Here is an 11731-nt window from a genome sequence, read left to right on the forward strand (position 1 = left end):
CACACACACACACACACACACACACAACACACTCATGCTGTGTCTCAAACACACACACACACACACACACACACACACACTCACTCACTCACTCACTCACTCACTCACTCACTTGCTCTCTGCCCACCCGTTAGCATTGCCTCTGCTCTGTGTAAGCTGACTGTTTGGAGCAGGCGTGGTGTTAATGGACCAGGGAAGTAAGAGGCGGCTGTTTGGGGAAAGGCGTAGCCACACTTCAGTCAGGGGGACGAGGACTTCTCCTTTCTCCTCTCTTTTCTCAGCATCAGTTCTTTTTCTGTCTCTGTTCAGTGAAAGCCTCCTGAAGTACTTCTGCATTTGAACTGGGGTTAGTGAACCACCTGTAAGTCATGGATACTCTGTCTCATCTGAAAGCACTGAAGGATTTCCTCTTGGATAAGCTCTCAGGCCTCCAAAGGCTCGACCTGGTGCCATGAGCCCTGATGGAAAATGTGAGGAACAGTGATCTAGCCTGTTTGAGGCCAAACGCCTGTCCCTGCAGATTCCTGCAAGGAGCTCGCCGGGGCTGGGGACTCTCTCTTGGTCTCAGCACTCTGGGACCTCGACTCCGCGAGGCCCTGTGTGTGCCCCTCGGCTCCACAGAGACGTGCCAGCGGAGCCTGCAGCCAGCCTGAGGCTTTTCCGGAGGCCCCGACCCACCCACTGGAGATTCACTTGGGCCAACGGTCTGGCATCCTGGTTAAAGTGCCCAGAGTGGCCAAGAAGGCCACATGAGTGATTGCCACATGGTAGTCACAACTCCCTTGAGTCCAGGACCCTAACCCCTGTCCTGTCACCAGCACAGCCCCTGCTCCCCGTACCTGCCCCCACTCCCACTGTGTCCTCACACGGATGAGGGGCAGAGGCCCGTGGAGGCCGGCCAACGCAGCCTGCCAAAGCCTTTTATAGAAGAATATCCCAGCTCTTTGAAGTTGCCCCGGAAGCCTCTGAGACCTGGCTTCAGTTAATTTTATCCCAGGGCCAATTTGACACTTGTCCAGGAAGTTCCCTGAGCACACCAGTCCTGCTCGGCTCTGTGTGGTCCGTCAGGTTCGCCCCAGAGCCAGGAATGTTTGGGTCAGCAGGCTTCTCCTGGGAGCCTCCCAAGGCCTCCCCTGCCACCCCAAGTCCCACCACCCACAGAGCTCCTCGTCACCACCCAGCTGTGCATGACAGATTCTTCGGGGTCAGCTGACAACTGGCCTGTCCCTCTGAGGTGAAAATCCAGGGACTTCGTGAGTCCCCTCCCTCCTTCTGTGGTCTGGTCTTGAGGGAGGGGTGGGCGCTGTCTCCCAAATGAGCTTCTCCTTTTCTCCAAGCGGCCATGATTAAAACGTTTCCAAATGGAGTCTTTCCATATTGGAGCAAGTCCCTCAACAAAGATGGCAGCCCCCGTGAGAATGTCCAGCTGTCCAGCCGTCACTGTACTATCTGGCCTAAACTTTGACTAATTGGTGCCTGATGGCTTTAACCATGTAAACCAACTGTGCTTTAATTTTCCTATCATTTCATGTTCCTCCCAATTGTTATCAATGTGAGGAAATGCCCGCGGCCCCTACTGTCTCCGTAGAGAGTCTGAGAAGGATAAGGTGCGTTTTGGAGGACAGAGCAAGGCAGAAGGGGCAGTGACAGACTCCTAGCTGAGGTGTGTCCAGCGGCCTCGCTTTGTGGCTTTGCCTGTGTCCCCCCCGTTGACACGTGTTGAGTTGGCTGCTGAGGTGATGGTGAGCCTCATGGAGGCGCCTGCCTTTGAGCCCCAGGAAGCATGTGCTTCTCACAGTGGTCGCTCTGACTTGACACCCTCCTTACACCATATTCCCCACATCTAAACAGGGTCCAGCACATAGTAGGTATTCAACATACCCTGTCTTTTCAACCACAGAATCGTACCAACTACGTTTCGTAGGACCCTTTACAGTTGCCAAGAGAGCTTGTCATGTGCAGGCATCTCGTGTTTGGCTGGGATTCCTTTTCTGCACCCCTGCCCTCTCACTAGACTGGGGGCCTTGGCAGGGAGGACTGGGGGTGTCATTTTCTTCTCACACCGGAGGCCTCAGACTTAGATGTACCCACACTCGTCATATCATTGCAGCCATGTTCCACATGCTTTTATATACTTAAGATTTCGTTATGAGCGTGTCCCTGGCTGGCCTTATTTATAACGGCCAAGCAGCTAGAGTGGGTTAGTGGCAGACAGGGTCCTCCCCTCCCTTGATCGAGTAAAGACTTGGGGGAAAGAGGGGGCTGGGGTACCTGGTTAGCCTTGTTAACCTGACCTCCCTCTACTTCCCCGCCCCCCACCCTGTGCAATAGAAAGTCCAGAGAAAGGGCTGGAAACGGGCACTATTGAGCCACTTCTATCTACTCCTTTCCCGCCTCAAAGCCCCACCATTATACACACACACACACACACAACTGCAAATCAATGGTTTCATTGACAAATAGACATGTCAGTAGGAATGCAGATGGTATTCCCAAGGATCGGCTGAGATTTGTACGGATCAAGTCTGTAAATACCTACTCACAGTTCCCCACTTCCTATGACCCACGTTCTCACACTTACCCACCACACAATGGCTGGTTACTACTTTGAACATGTCTCCTTGTGAGGAAATGATTCCAGCCGCGTCCCATAGCTGGCATCCCAGGGCCACTGCCTTGGAGGCCCATTCTCTCACGTTTGCCTCTCTGAGCACTCAAATCGGGTCGTCCGGGGAAAGGGACACGGCCTGATCCTGTTTTTCACCAGAACTTTCTCTGGGCCAACCTCTGGTTTACGCTTATTATATATCCACAGGAGGTCCACAATCATAATTCTTTGCCAATTAAAACTGTGTTTTCCTCACTTATTTTGGACCTGGCTGTTGTAGTTAGTTAGTTGGATCGGGCCTAAAAGATTTCCCAAGCCAGCTGTATTATATTCAACATTCAAAACTTACTGGAGTTAATGGCTAGAAACTGATGTAATTATGAACAGTTTCTAGGCAATAAGGGCATTTTTACCGTCCCACCGAGAGCTGAGAGAATTGGCTGGCCTAAAATGAAGACGGTAGGAATGGATAATTTTCTTCTATAGAAAATAATCATGTCTTATGGGATGACAAAGAAAAGCATTAAAACCCTCAGCAGGTCATTTCCATGGCCTCAGGATTTACCAGGTGTCCGCCGGTGTAGACACGAGTTTGGGCTGGAGAGGAGAACGGGGGTGTCGAGCCAGGTTGAGGAGCATACAGACCCCAGGAGAGACGGGGAAGGTCAAGTGAAGGAAGGAAGTCCTTCCACACTGGGTGTTCTCACTGAAGTCAGCCAGCCTGTGCTACTGGTGGTTCAGATGTGCGCTCACCACCCAAACTCCTGTGCCTGCTGCCTCCCCAAATCTGGAAATATCAGTTGAGAGGAGAGTGCTCCCCACTCTGACCTCAGCTCGAGAGGCTGCTGTCCGAAACACTGCAGGCTGAGCCATTCCATCGGCGACCTGGACTCCTGCAAGCTGGGGCTGGCTCCCAGCTGGCAGAATGTCAGCCTCCTCATGACTCACGGGAGGCGTCAGCTCCGGCCTTCTCCAGTCAGACACTCGCCCCGTCTCTGTGTTGGATGCTCCTGCAGCCAGACGCTTATGGAGGGAGGTAAAGGGCAGCCTGGGGACTGGGGTTTGGGGGCGATGGAGAGAGGTGGCCAGATTTGGGTCGCTATCCCAGCTCCACTACTGACCCAGCAAGCACCCCATCTCTTACATGGGGCCATAGGAGACCTTCTTCATAGGCCACTGTGAAGGCACACAGCAGCTGCCCAGCAAACTGTTCATCCACTTGCCATCACCAGGAAGGACAGACCTCCACCTGTGGGCACAGAGAGAGATGCACAAAAGCCTTCTGGTAGCCAGGCGCTGAGAGGAATTGCCATATAAGTGGTGGTCTCCACATCAGAAGTGTGTGCGCGACAGTACATATGATCCACAGACTCCTTCAGTCAGGTCCTGGAACTCCTGGTTGTGTCTGGGGCCCTCCTCCCACTGGAAATGATGAGGATAGACAATCGTGGGGAGCAAAGGGTGCCATTCAAATTACAGGGGGCCACCCAGCAGCAGAGTGGGTGAGCCTTTACACAAGGTCACCAGCACGGAAGTGAAACTCCGCTCCGTCAGTCAGTTATTATTAGTCAGCCAGTCAGTCAACAGCTGCGCAGGGTCTTAGAGGCACGTGATGGGGGCGGGGTCTCGGGAAGAGGGTGGGTCTTAAAGTTGGGGAGGCGGGGTCAGATCTCAGTGCGCCTGCTTTCTGGCCAGGTAACCTATGCAAGTCACGTGAGCCCTGCCAGCCTGTTTGCTATTTTGTAAAATGAGCATAGTAATAGCTCATTTTCAAGGTTATCACATATTTGAAAGCACTTGAACGTTTTCGGGAACGCTGTTCCCGAAGCACCTTGGATGCTCAGAAATGTTAGTTTCCTGTAATGACCCAAATCCCAAGCTCTTTTTACTCCAAGGCCTCTTGGCTCAGTTAGTCCTCTGGACAAAGGTGAATCTCAACATGAAACCCAGGTTTTGCTAGCTTTGCCCACACGAGAGCTGGTCAGCCATTTTCTCCCTGTGCTGCCCCGGCCTTCTTCAACCTGAGGGGTCGCTATGTTCCGGATGCTCCCACTTCCCCGGGCCTCGGTGCTGCTGGGGTCTCGCAGTGAGTTACAGCTAAACGGGGCTTCTGTGGAGGTGGCAGAATGCCTCCACAGTGGTCCCCCTAGGCACACATAATGCTCCTTATGCTGTCATTCTGTTCGGGGTGTTGAGTGTAATTTCTCCATCCCCCCCAGAGAACCTGTGTTCTTGGGGGTCTGGGCCAAATCGAGGAGAGCAAGCCTTTGTGACTGGGCCTGCCTCATCTGCTAGAGGCTGCCTCTTCCCTTGAGATGCCCCAGTGTAGGTTCCAGCTGGAACCCCCTCACCCCTCGGCGATCAGCAGATCTGCTGACAGGAACCCTCACGGGTGCCTCTCGGCGCTTTTCAGCGCAGCCCCCTGCTTACTAGCCCTGGTCAGAAGGGCCTCACGTGCTTTTGCTGAGGATCATCAAGTTCCAACATGGACTCCAGGGAGGCACAGGTGCCACGAGGCAGCCAAAGAATGCCTCCATTCTGCCCACGTGCACCCAGCGTCCCTTGGAGGACGAGAGGAGCGTGCGGGCCTGGACGCAGAGCGGCCTGTGCTGTTATGGTCTTGCTCTAATCGGAATGTGAAAGGCGAGACCCTGGCAGCAGCTCGAGAAGTTTCTGGAGAGCCCAGAATGAGGGAGCACTGCCGCACCAGGTAGGAAGCCGGTGAGGGGGGGCTGCCGCGTCCCCTCAGGCCGACCGCCCAGAGCCTCTTCCCCAGATTCCACCCTGGCGTCTGACGGTAAGGACAAAGCGTGTCTCGATCCGCAACAGGCAGCAGTGGCTTTGAAGTAACATAAAAACCTCAGCTGAGGAGAAGACAAAGTATATGTTAAGAGCACAAAATACAGGGGCTGGATGGATAGATTTATTTTTGAAATTTAAACTCTCTGAAGTTGAGTTGTCATCGTCACCTGCTTGTTTTTACTTGTATTCATGAGATCTGAAGACCACGGAATTAAAATAATCCTCCCCTGTATGAAGTGTGTGTCTGTAGCAACGCGTGCCAAGGAGCACCTGGGCCCCGCTCGCTGTTGTCAGCTTCAGCGCTGACTTTTCCCCTCGCCCCTCAGTGTTGCCTGGGCCTGTCCAGAGGAACTCATGAGTAGGCTTTTTTTTTTTTTTTTTTGGCCACACACATTCAGGACTACTGAGCTACAGACATATAGTGCTACACACTCATAAACAAAGCCCTGTGGCCTGCCCTTACCTCACTCAAGTACCGCCACATAGCCCTCCATACCCCAAGCCATTTCCAAATAGAGAAGCCCACACCAGAGCATTTTATAAGCTTCTCGAGGATGAGGCTGTGAGCCATTCTTACGAGCATGAATTTATGATGTACTATGAAGACAGAAAATGAAAGTATATTCTTTCATTTTTTTCAGGCTTTGTCCCTCACTGGCCACTTTGCCCCAGATAAGCCACTGTCCTCTCTGTTCTCCCAGCCTCACCCGCAAACCAAGGAGGCTGGCCGACGTCAGGGTCCTGCCATCACCAGGGATGTGAGATGGCTCCTGTTGTTAGTATGCATTTGGGAAGCTGACATCCAGAGGCACCAATCCAAACTCTCCCGCAGTGGGTCGTGTGCAAAGCCACCACCTGACAATTTGTGAGCCGGGCGGGGCATTTGGCGGATGATTCTATAGAACACTGTCAGTGCTTTGGTTATACCAAGTGATGCATGAGTGCCAATTGACAAGTCATCATGTTCAACTGGCTGGAGCACAAAGCTGAGTGAAGGAGTCTGTGGACCCAAAGTCCATTATCAGCTTTCATATATATCCTCAATTAAACAGAAGTGGAAGAACTATCTAAGTTGATCTTTAAGCTCAGATTTCCAACTTTTAAATAATTTCTCCCTTAAAGACCCCATGTTTTGAGTGATTCCTGGCTACCAGGTGAACAGCAAACATTTACTATAATTCATGTTTCTACTGTGATGGATGTTAGCCATACAGCTACCACTGAGATGCCTTGGCGGCATAAGATAATCACCAGTACTCCACATTCGGCTGATATATTTTCATCATAAAGCAGAGAAATGTGAGGCAGACACGACTGTTTGCAGGAAACGGACACCTGCCATTGGATGTTTTGAAATAATGAAATCCACTCATGGACACTTAGAGTTCCAGAACTTATGCTTCTAGCACCTTATTGCAGAATAAGATTGAGTTTGCTTGTCTGGGCGTATGGGAATTCCTGCTAGTAATGAGAATAGTAACCACATGAAGAGGGATCATGTTTTTACCCTTAACAGGCTCCGCTTGCATCATTTATTTTCTGAAGAGTCACAGCGATGCTCTTTCGTGGCTTTTGTAGTAATCCCAGCCATGAAACGTTCTCCAGGAGTCACTTAGCCATGAATTCGGGATGACAGTCAACAGTATCGCTTTTACTCCTACCTCATTCAGATGGTAAGGAGATTTCTCTACGGGTCTCTGCACAAAACATTCTCTGCTTAAGTAGCTCAAAAGAGAAGTAGATAGGATGGCTTTTGAGAGGACCCACAATTTGGTTTTTAAGCAAGTTTAAGTACCGAGAAAATAGAAGGTTAAAAGCTGTATTGTCTGGTAGATACAGTGGGACATTTCTAAAAGAAAGTTGGTTTCTATCTTCATTTACAACCTTCAGTGGCCTGAGAGAAATTCATGCCAAAGATCACTCATATTAAAGCCACTTGAAATCCTAATACAGTGAACTTGACTAATTATAGAAAACGGATGCCAGGGGACAAAATAATTTAGCAAGGCAAATTAAGACAGTTACCTTTTCAAAATTACTCAGATTTATCTTTACTCATATCTCATTCTAAAATCAAATCAGAACCTCTATATACCAAGTAATGCCTGGATGCTTATTGTTGTTCTATTTCCTTGTTGAAGGACATCTTGGGTCCTCTCACCTTTTAGTAATTATGAATAAAGCTACTATAGACTTTTGCATACCATTGTTTGTGTGGACATAAGTTTTCAGTTTACTTGGGAAAATACCTAAGAGTATAATGACTGAACTGCAGGATAAGATGCAGTTTAATTTTATAAGGAGTCACCATACTGCCTTCCCGAGTGCTGTGTGGTTCTGCATTCCCACCAGCGATAGATGCAAGTTTTGTTATCCTGGCCAGCATTTCTTATTGGCACTTTTATGAATGGTGGCCGTTCTGATAGGCATATAATGGTGTTGCACTTTTAGTTTGTGTTTCTTGAATGCCAGATGATATCAGGTATCTTTTCATGTGCTCATTTGCCACCCATATACCTTCTTTGGCAAAGTGTCTATTTGGATTTTCTGCCTATTTTTGAAAATTGAGTTGGTTACTCTCTCGTTGAATTGTAAGAGTTCCTTACATGTTCTGTATAAGTCTTTTGTCAGATATGTGATTTGCAAATATTTTCTCCCAGTCTGTGGCTTATCTTAGTCTTTTACCAGGATTTTACAAACAGCAAAGTTTGCAATATTGATCAAGTCCAATATGTCATTTTTTTTTCTTTCAGGAACCATGCTTTTGTGTTGTCTCTAAAACTTATCAATGTACCAAATTTCACATAGATTTCCTCCTACGTTTTCTTCCCAAAGTTTTATAATTTCACGTTTTACATTCAGATCTATGACCTGTGATCCATTTGGATTATGTTTTATATCAGCGTAAGATAGTGTCTAGGTTCATGTGTTTACATCTGAGCATCCCTTTGTTCAGAAAACTGTCGTTCCTTCATTCATGTCTGCACACTTGTGAAAACTTTATTTCTGGGCTCTCAATTCTATTCCATTGACCTCTGTGTCTGTTCTTCTGCCAATACTACACAGCATTATGGTAAGAACAGCTATATAGTAAAAATCTTCAAATCGGGTGGGGTAATGTGGTTCCCCCAACTTTATTCTGCTTTTTCAAAATTGTTTCAGCTATTCTAGTTCCTAAGATTTTTAGATTCAAATTTTAGAATCAGCTAGTCTATATCTACCAAAAATTCCTGCTTGGATTTTGATAGGAATTGCTTAGATTTGGGGAGAATGAATATCTTTACTATAGTGAGTCTTCCAGTCCATGAACATAGTATATCCACTTGCTTAGGTTTATACCTTTGAAACTTCTCAGACCTTGCTTTATGACCCAGCATATGGTGTATTTTGAAAATTTGTGATGTACACTTGAAAAGAATATATATTATGCACTTGTTAGGTGAATTTTCCTATATATGTATATGTCAATTAGGTGAAGTTTATTAATCTTGTGCAAACCCTTCGACTTTTGTTTGCATGTTACTGGGAGAGGCTGAAAAGTATTCCACCATAATTGTGGATTTGTCTAATTCTCACTTTGGTTCTGTTATTTTTTGTTTTATGTATTTAGAGGCTGTTATTAGGTGCATTTAGAATTTAGGATGCATTTAGCATTTAGACTTGGTATACATTCCTGGTCAATTGATCATTAAATAAATATAAAATGTCCCTCATTATCTCTAGCTATGATTATTGCCTTAAAGTCTGCTTTGTCTGATATACACCAACTTTTTTTGGTTGTTGTGTGGCATATCATTTTCCATTCTTGAACCTTCAGTTTTATTCTGTGCCCTTATATTTAAGGTATGAGGTGTGATCAAAAACTACAGTGAATGTTTACATTTAAAAAAATTGTTATAGTAAAAGGCACATTGCCATTAATCCCCCTCAAAGTACTCCCCCTCACTTCAAATACACTTATCCCATCATTCTTTCCACTTTCTGAAGCAGCTCTGAAAGTCCTCTTTCATGAGTATCTTTAGTTGCTCTGTCGTGGCTGCCTCGATGTCCTGAATCAATTCCAAACATTTACCTTTCATTGTCATTTTGACTTTGGGGAAGAGCCAGAAGTGGCACAATGCCAGATCCAGTGAATAAGGTAGATAGGACACACTGTAATGTTTTTATTTGACAGAAATTGACATACCAGAAGCGATGTGTGACACGGAACCTTTCCTTTGTGATCTAACAACACAGTGAATGCTGCTGCCGAGTGCCATCCAGTAGAAAGGCAGGGATCTTCAATACAGGAAGTGACACATCGAACCTTAGTAATAGTGTGTGACAAGTTTCAACTTGTTTGGTGTAGTCAGTCGAGTGTGAGCTTCAGTTGAGAGAAGGTGTGTTTTAAAGTGTGCCGTAAATCATCCTCCATCATGACAATGCTCTGTGTCACACATCGCTTCTGGTAGATGGCAATTTCGGTCAAATAAAACCATTACAGTTTGTCCTCATCCACCTTATTCACTGGACTTGGCACCGTGCGACTTCTGGCTCTTCCCCAAAGTCAAAATGAGTCAGGACATTGAGGCAGCCACGACAGTGCAACTAAAGACACTCACAAAAGAGGACTTCCAGAACTGCTTCAGAAAGTGGCAAGAACGATGGGATAAGTGTGTTCGAAGTGAGGGGGAGTATTTTGAGGGGAATTAATGACAATGTATCTTTTATTTAATTTATTTTTATTTAAACACTCACCGTATTGCTTGATCACACCTCGTAATTTTCTTGTAAGCAGCATATAATTGTGTTGTTTTATTTTGTTTAAATCCAGTTTGAAAATATTAGTCTTTTACTTGTAGCATTTGGTAAATGGTAGATTTACATATTAGGGCTTACATTTATCACATTACTGTTGGTTTCTGCTCTTTTTTCCTTCCCTCTTTGGGTTTGCCTTACTCTTTTTCTAATTTCTTAACATGAAATGTTGGATTATTGATTAATACCTTTTTTAATTTAGTACTATAAATTGAATACTATAAATTTCCCTTGAAGTACTGCTTTAGCTGCATCCCACAGATTTTGATATATAGTCATTCAGTTAAGAATATTTTCTAGTTTTCCTTGGGATGTAGGTTTATGTCTTTCATCCCCAATGCCACAGGTCTCCTGAGACTCAGGGTGCACATCCAATAGTACATGCGTCAGGATGGGCCAGCTGACCACTTTCTTCTCCTTCCCTTGCAGATCACCTCCAATGAAAAGCACCTTGAGAACCTCAAGAATGCAGACAGCCTCCTGCGGACTCTGGAGTGGCTGGCCCCGGCTGGTGGGTAAGTAGGCTTAGGAGGAGCCGTGCAGTCTGTTGGGCTCAGCACACACTCTCACCCATTCCTGTCTCCCCTCCCTCCACACACCAGGACCACCATTGCCCAGCCTGTTAATGGCACTGAGACTCCTCCCAGAGTGGGGAGGGCCACTCTGCCCTCCCACCCCCAGGAAATCCCCACTATGCAGGTGAGGGGGGGCCAGCAGGAGGAGGGAGGAAAGTAGAATGTCTGAGGGAGGTGATACTCTCATCTACATGGAATAGAGAGGAGGGAGTGGATTATGACCAGGTAGGAGATGTGATGAACCTCATGAGAAAGGCAGTGCCCGACAATGAGCAGCCCAACCCAGGGGCATCACTGTCGCCATCTTGCAGAGGGTCTGGAGGTCCGACCCGGGCTGGGGTAGAACCAGCTGCTCAGCCCGCCCTACAGCTGCCTTCTGTGGCCAGACGTTCAGAGGGAAACCTTGGAACCTACAGAACAGACTGACACCCAGAATCTGATGGTGTGAGGTTAGGTCAGTCTCCTAGGCCTCAGCTCTGCAGTGTGTCTAGAACATCCTAGAAATGAGGGGCGCAGACCAAGGCAGCCCTGTCACCCCAGAGTGTGTGGGTCATCCCACAATGACACGGCCCCTGAAATTGAGAGGTGGCTGCAGATGGTGGGGGTAGGGTTTACAAGTCTTGGTTTACTTAGAATGTTAGCGCCAGTGACCAGAGAAAAGCTGTGTGGGATGAAGGGACGAAGGGAAAGTTGTCCCCAGGTCCCCATGCTTGTCAGCTGGCGCTGTCACGGCTCACTGCGAAGGAGAAGGCCCCTCCTCCTGGGGGACCCCGGCCTTCACGGGACATGGTGCCTGGCATTCCCCAGCAATTTCTGTTTCCAGAACCACAGGGTTCTATGAAATCTGCTTCTAGGTGTTTTGGGATGGGTATTCATTTGAAGAAAAATATGCGATTGAGGCCTTGCTGACAAGGTGAGTATGAAGGCTTTGCTCCAACCAACCTTCTGG

At 47.6% G+C, this 11731-nt stretch overlaps 1 protein-coding gene across 1 annotated transcript in view; it reads left to right on the plus strand.

Annotated features, from left to right (window-relative positions):
• The window catches only part of ULK4 (unc-51 like kinase 4), a 438917-nt gene that overhangs the window by 420228 nt on the left and 6958 nt on the right, over positions 1–11731 (plus strand). The window contains exon 33 of the mRNA XM_019631040.1: positions 10637–10722. Within this exon, the coding sequence (XP_019486585.1) occupies positions 10637–10722 (86 nt within the window). The remainder of the gene's footprint in view (positions 1–10636; positions 10723–11731) is intronic.

This window comes from Hipposideros armiger, unplaced genomic scaffold (genome assembly GCF_001890085.2).
Source record: "Hipposideros armiger isolate ML-2016 unplaced genomic scaffold, ASM189008v1 scaffold_18, whole genome shotgun sequence".
Lineage (NCBI taxonomy): Eukaryota > Metazoa > Chordata > Mammalia > Chiroptera > Hipposideridae > Hipposideros > Hipposideros armiger.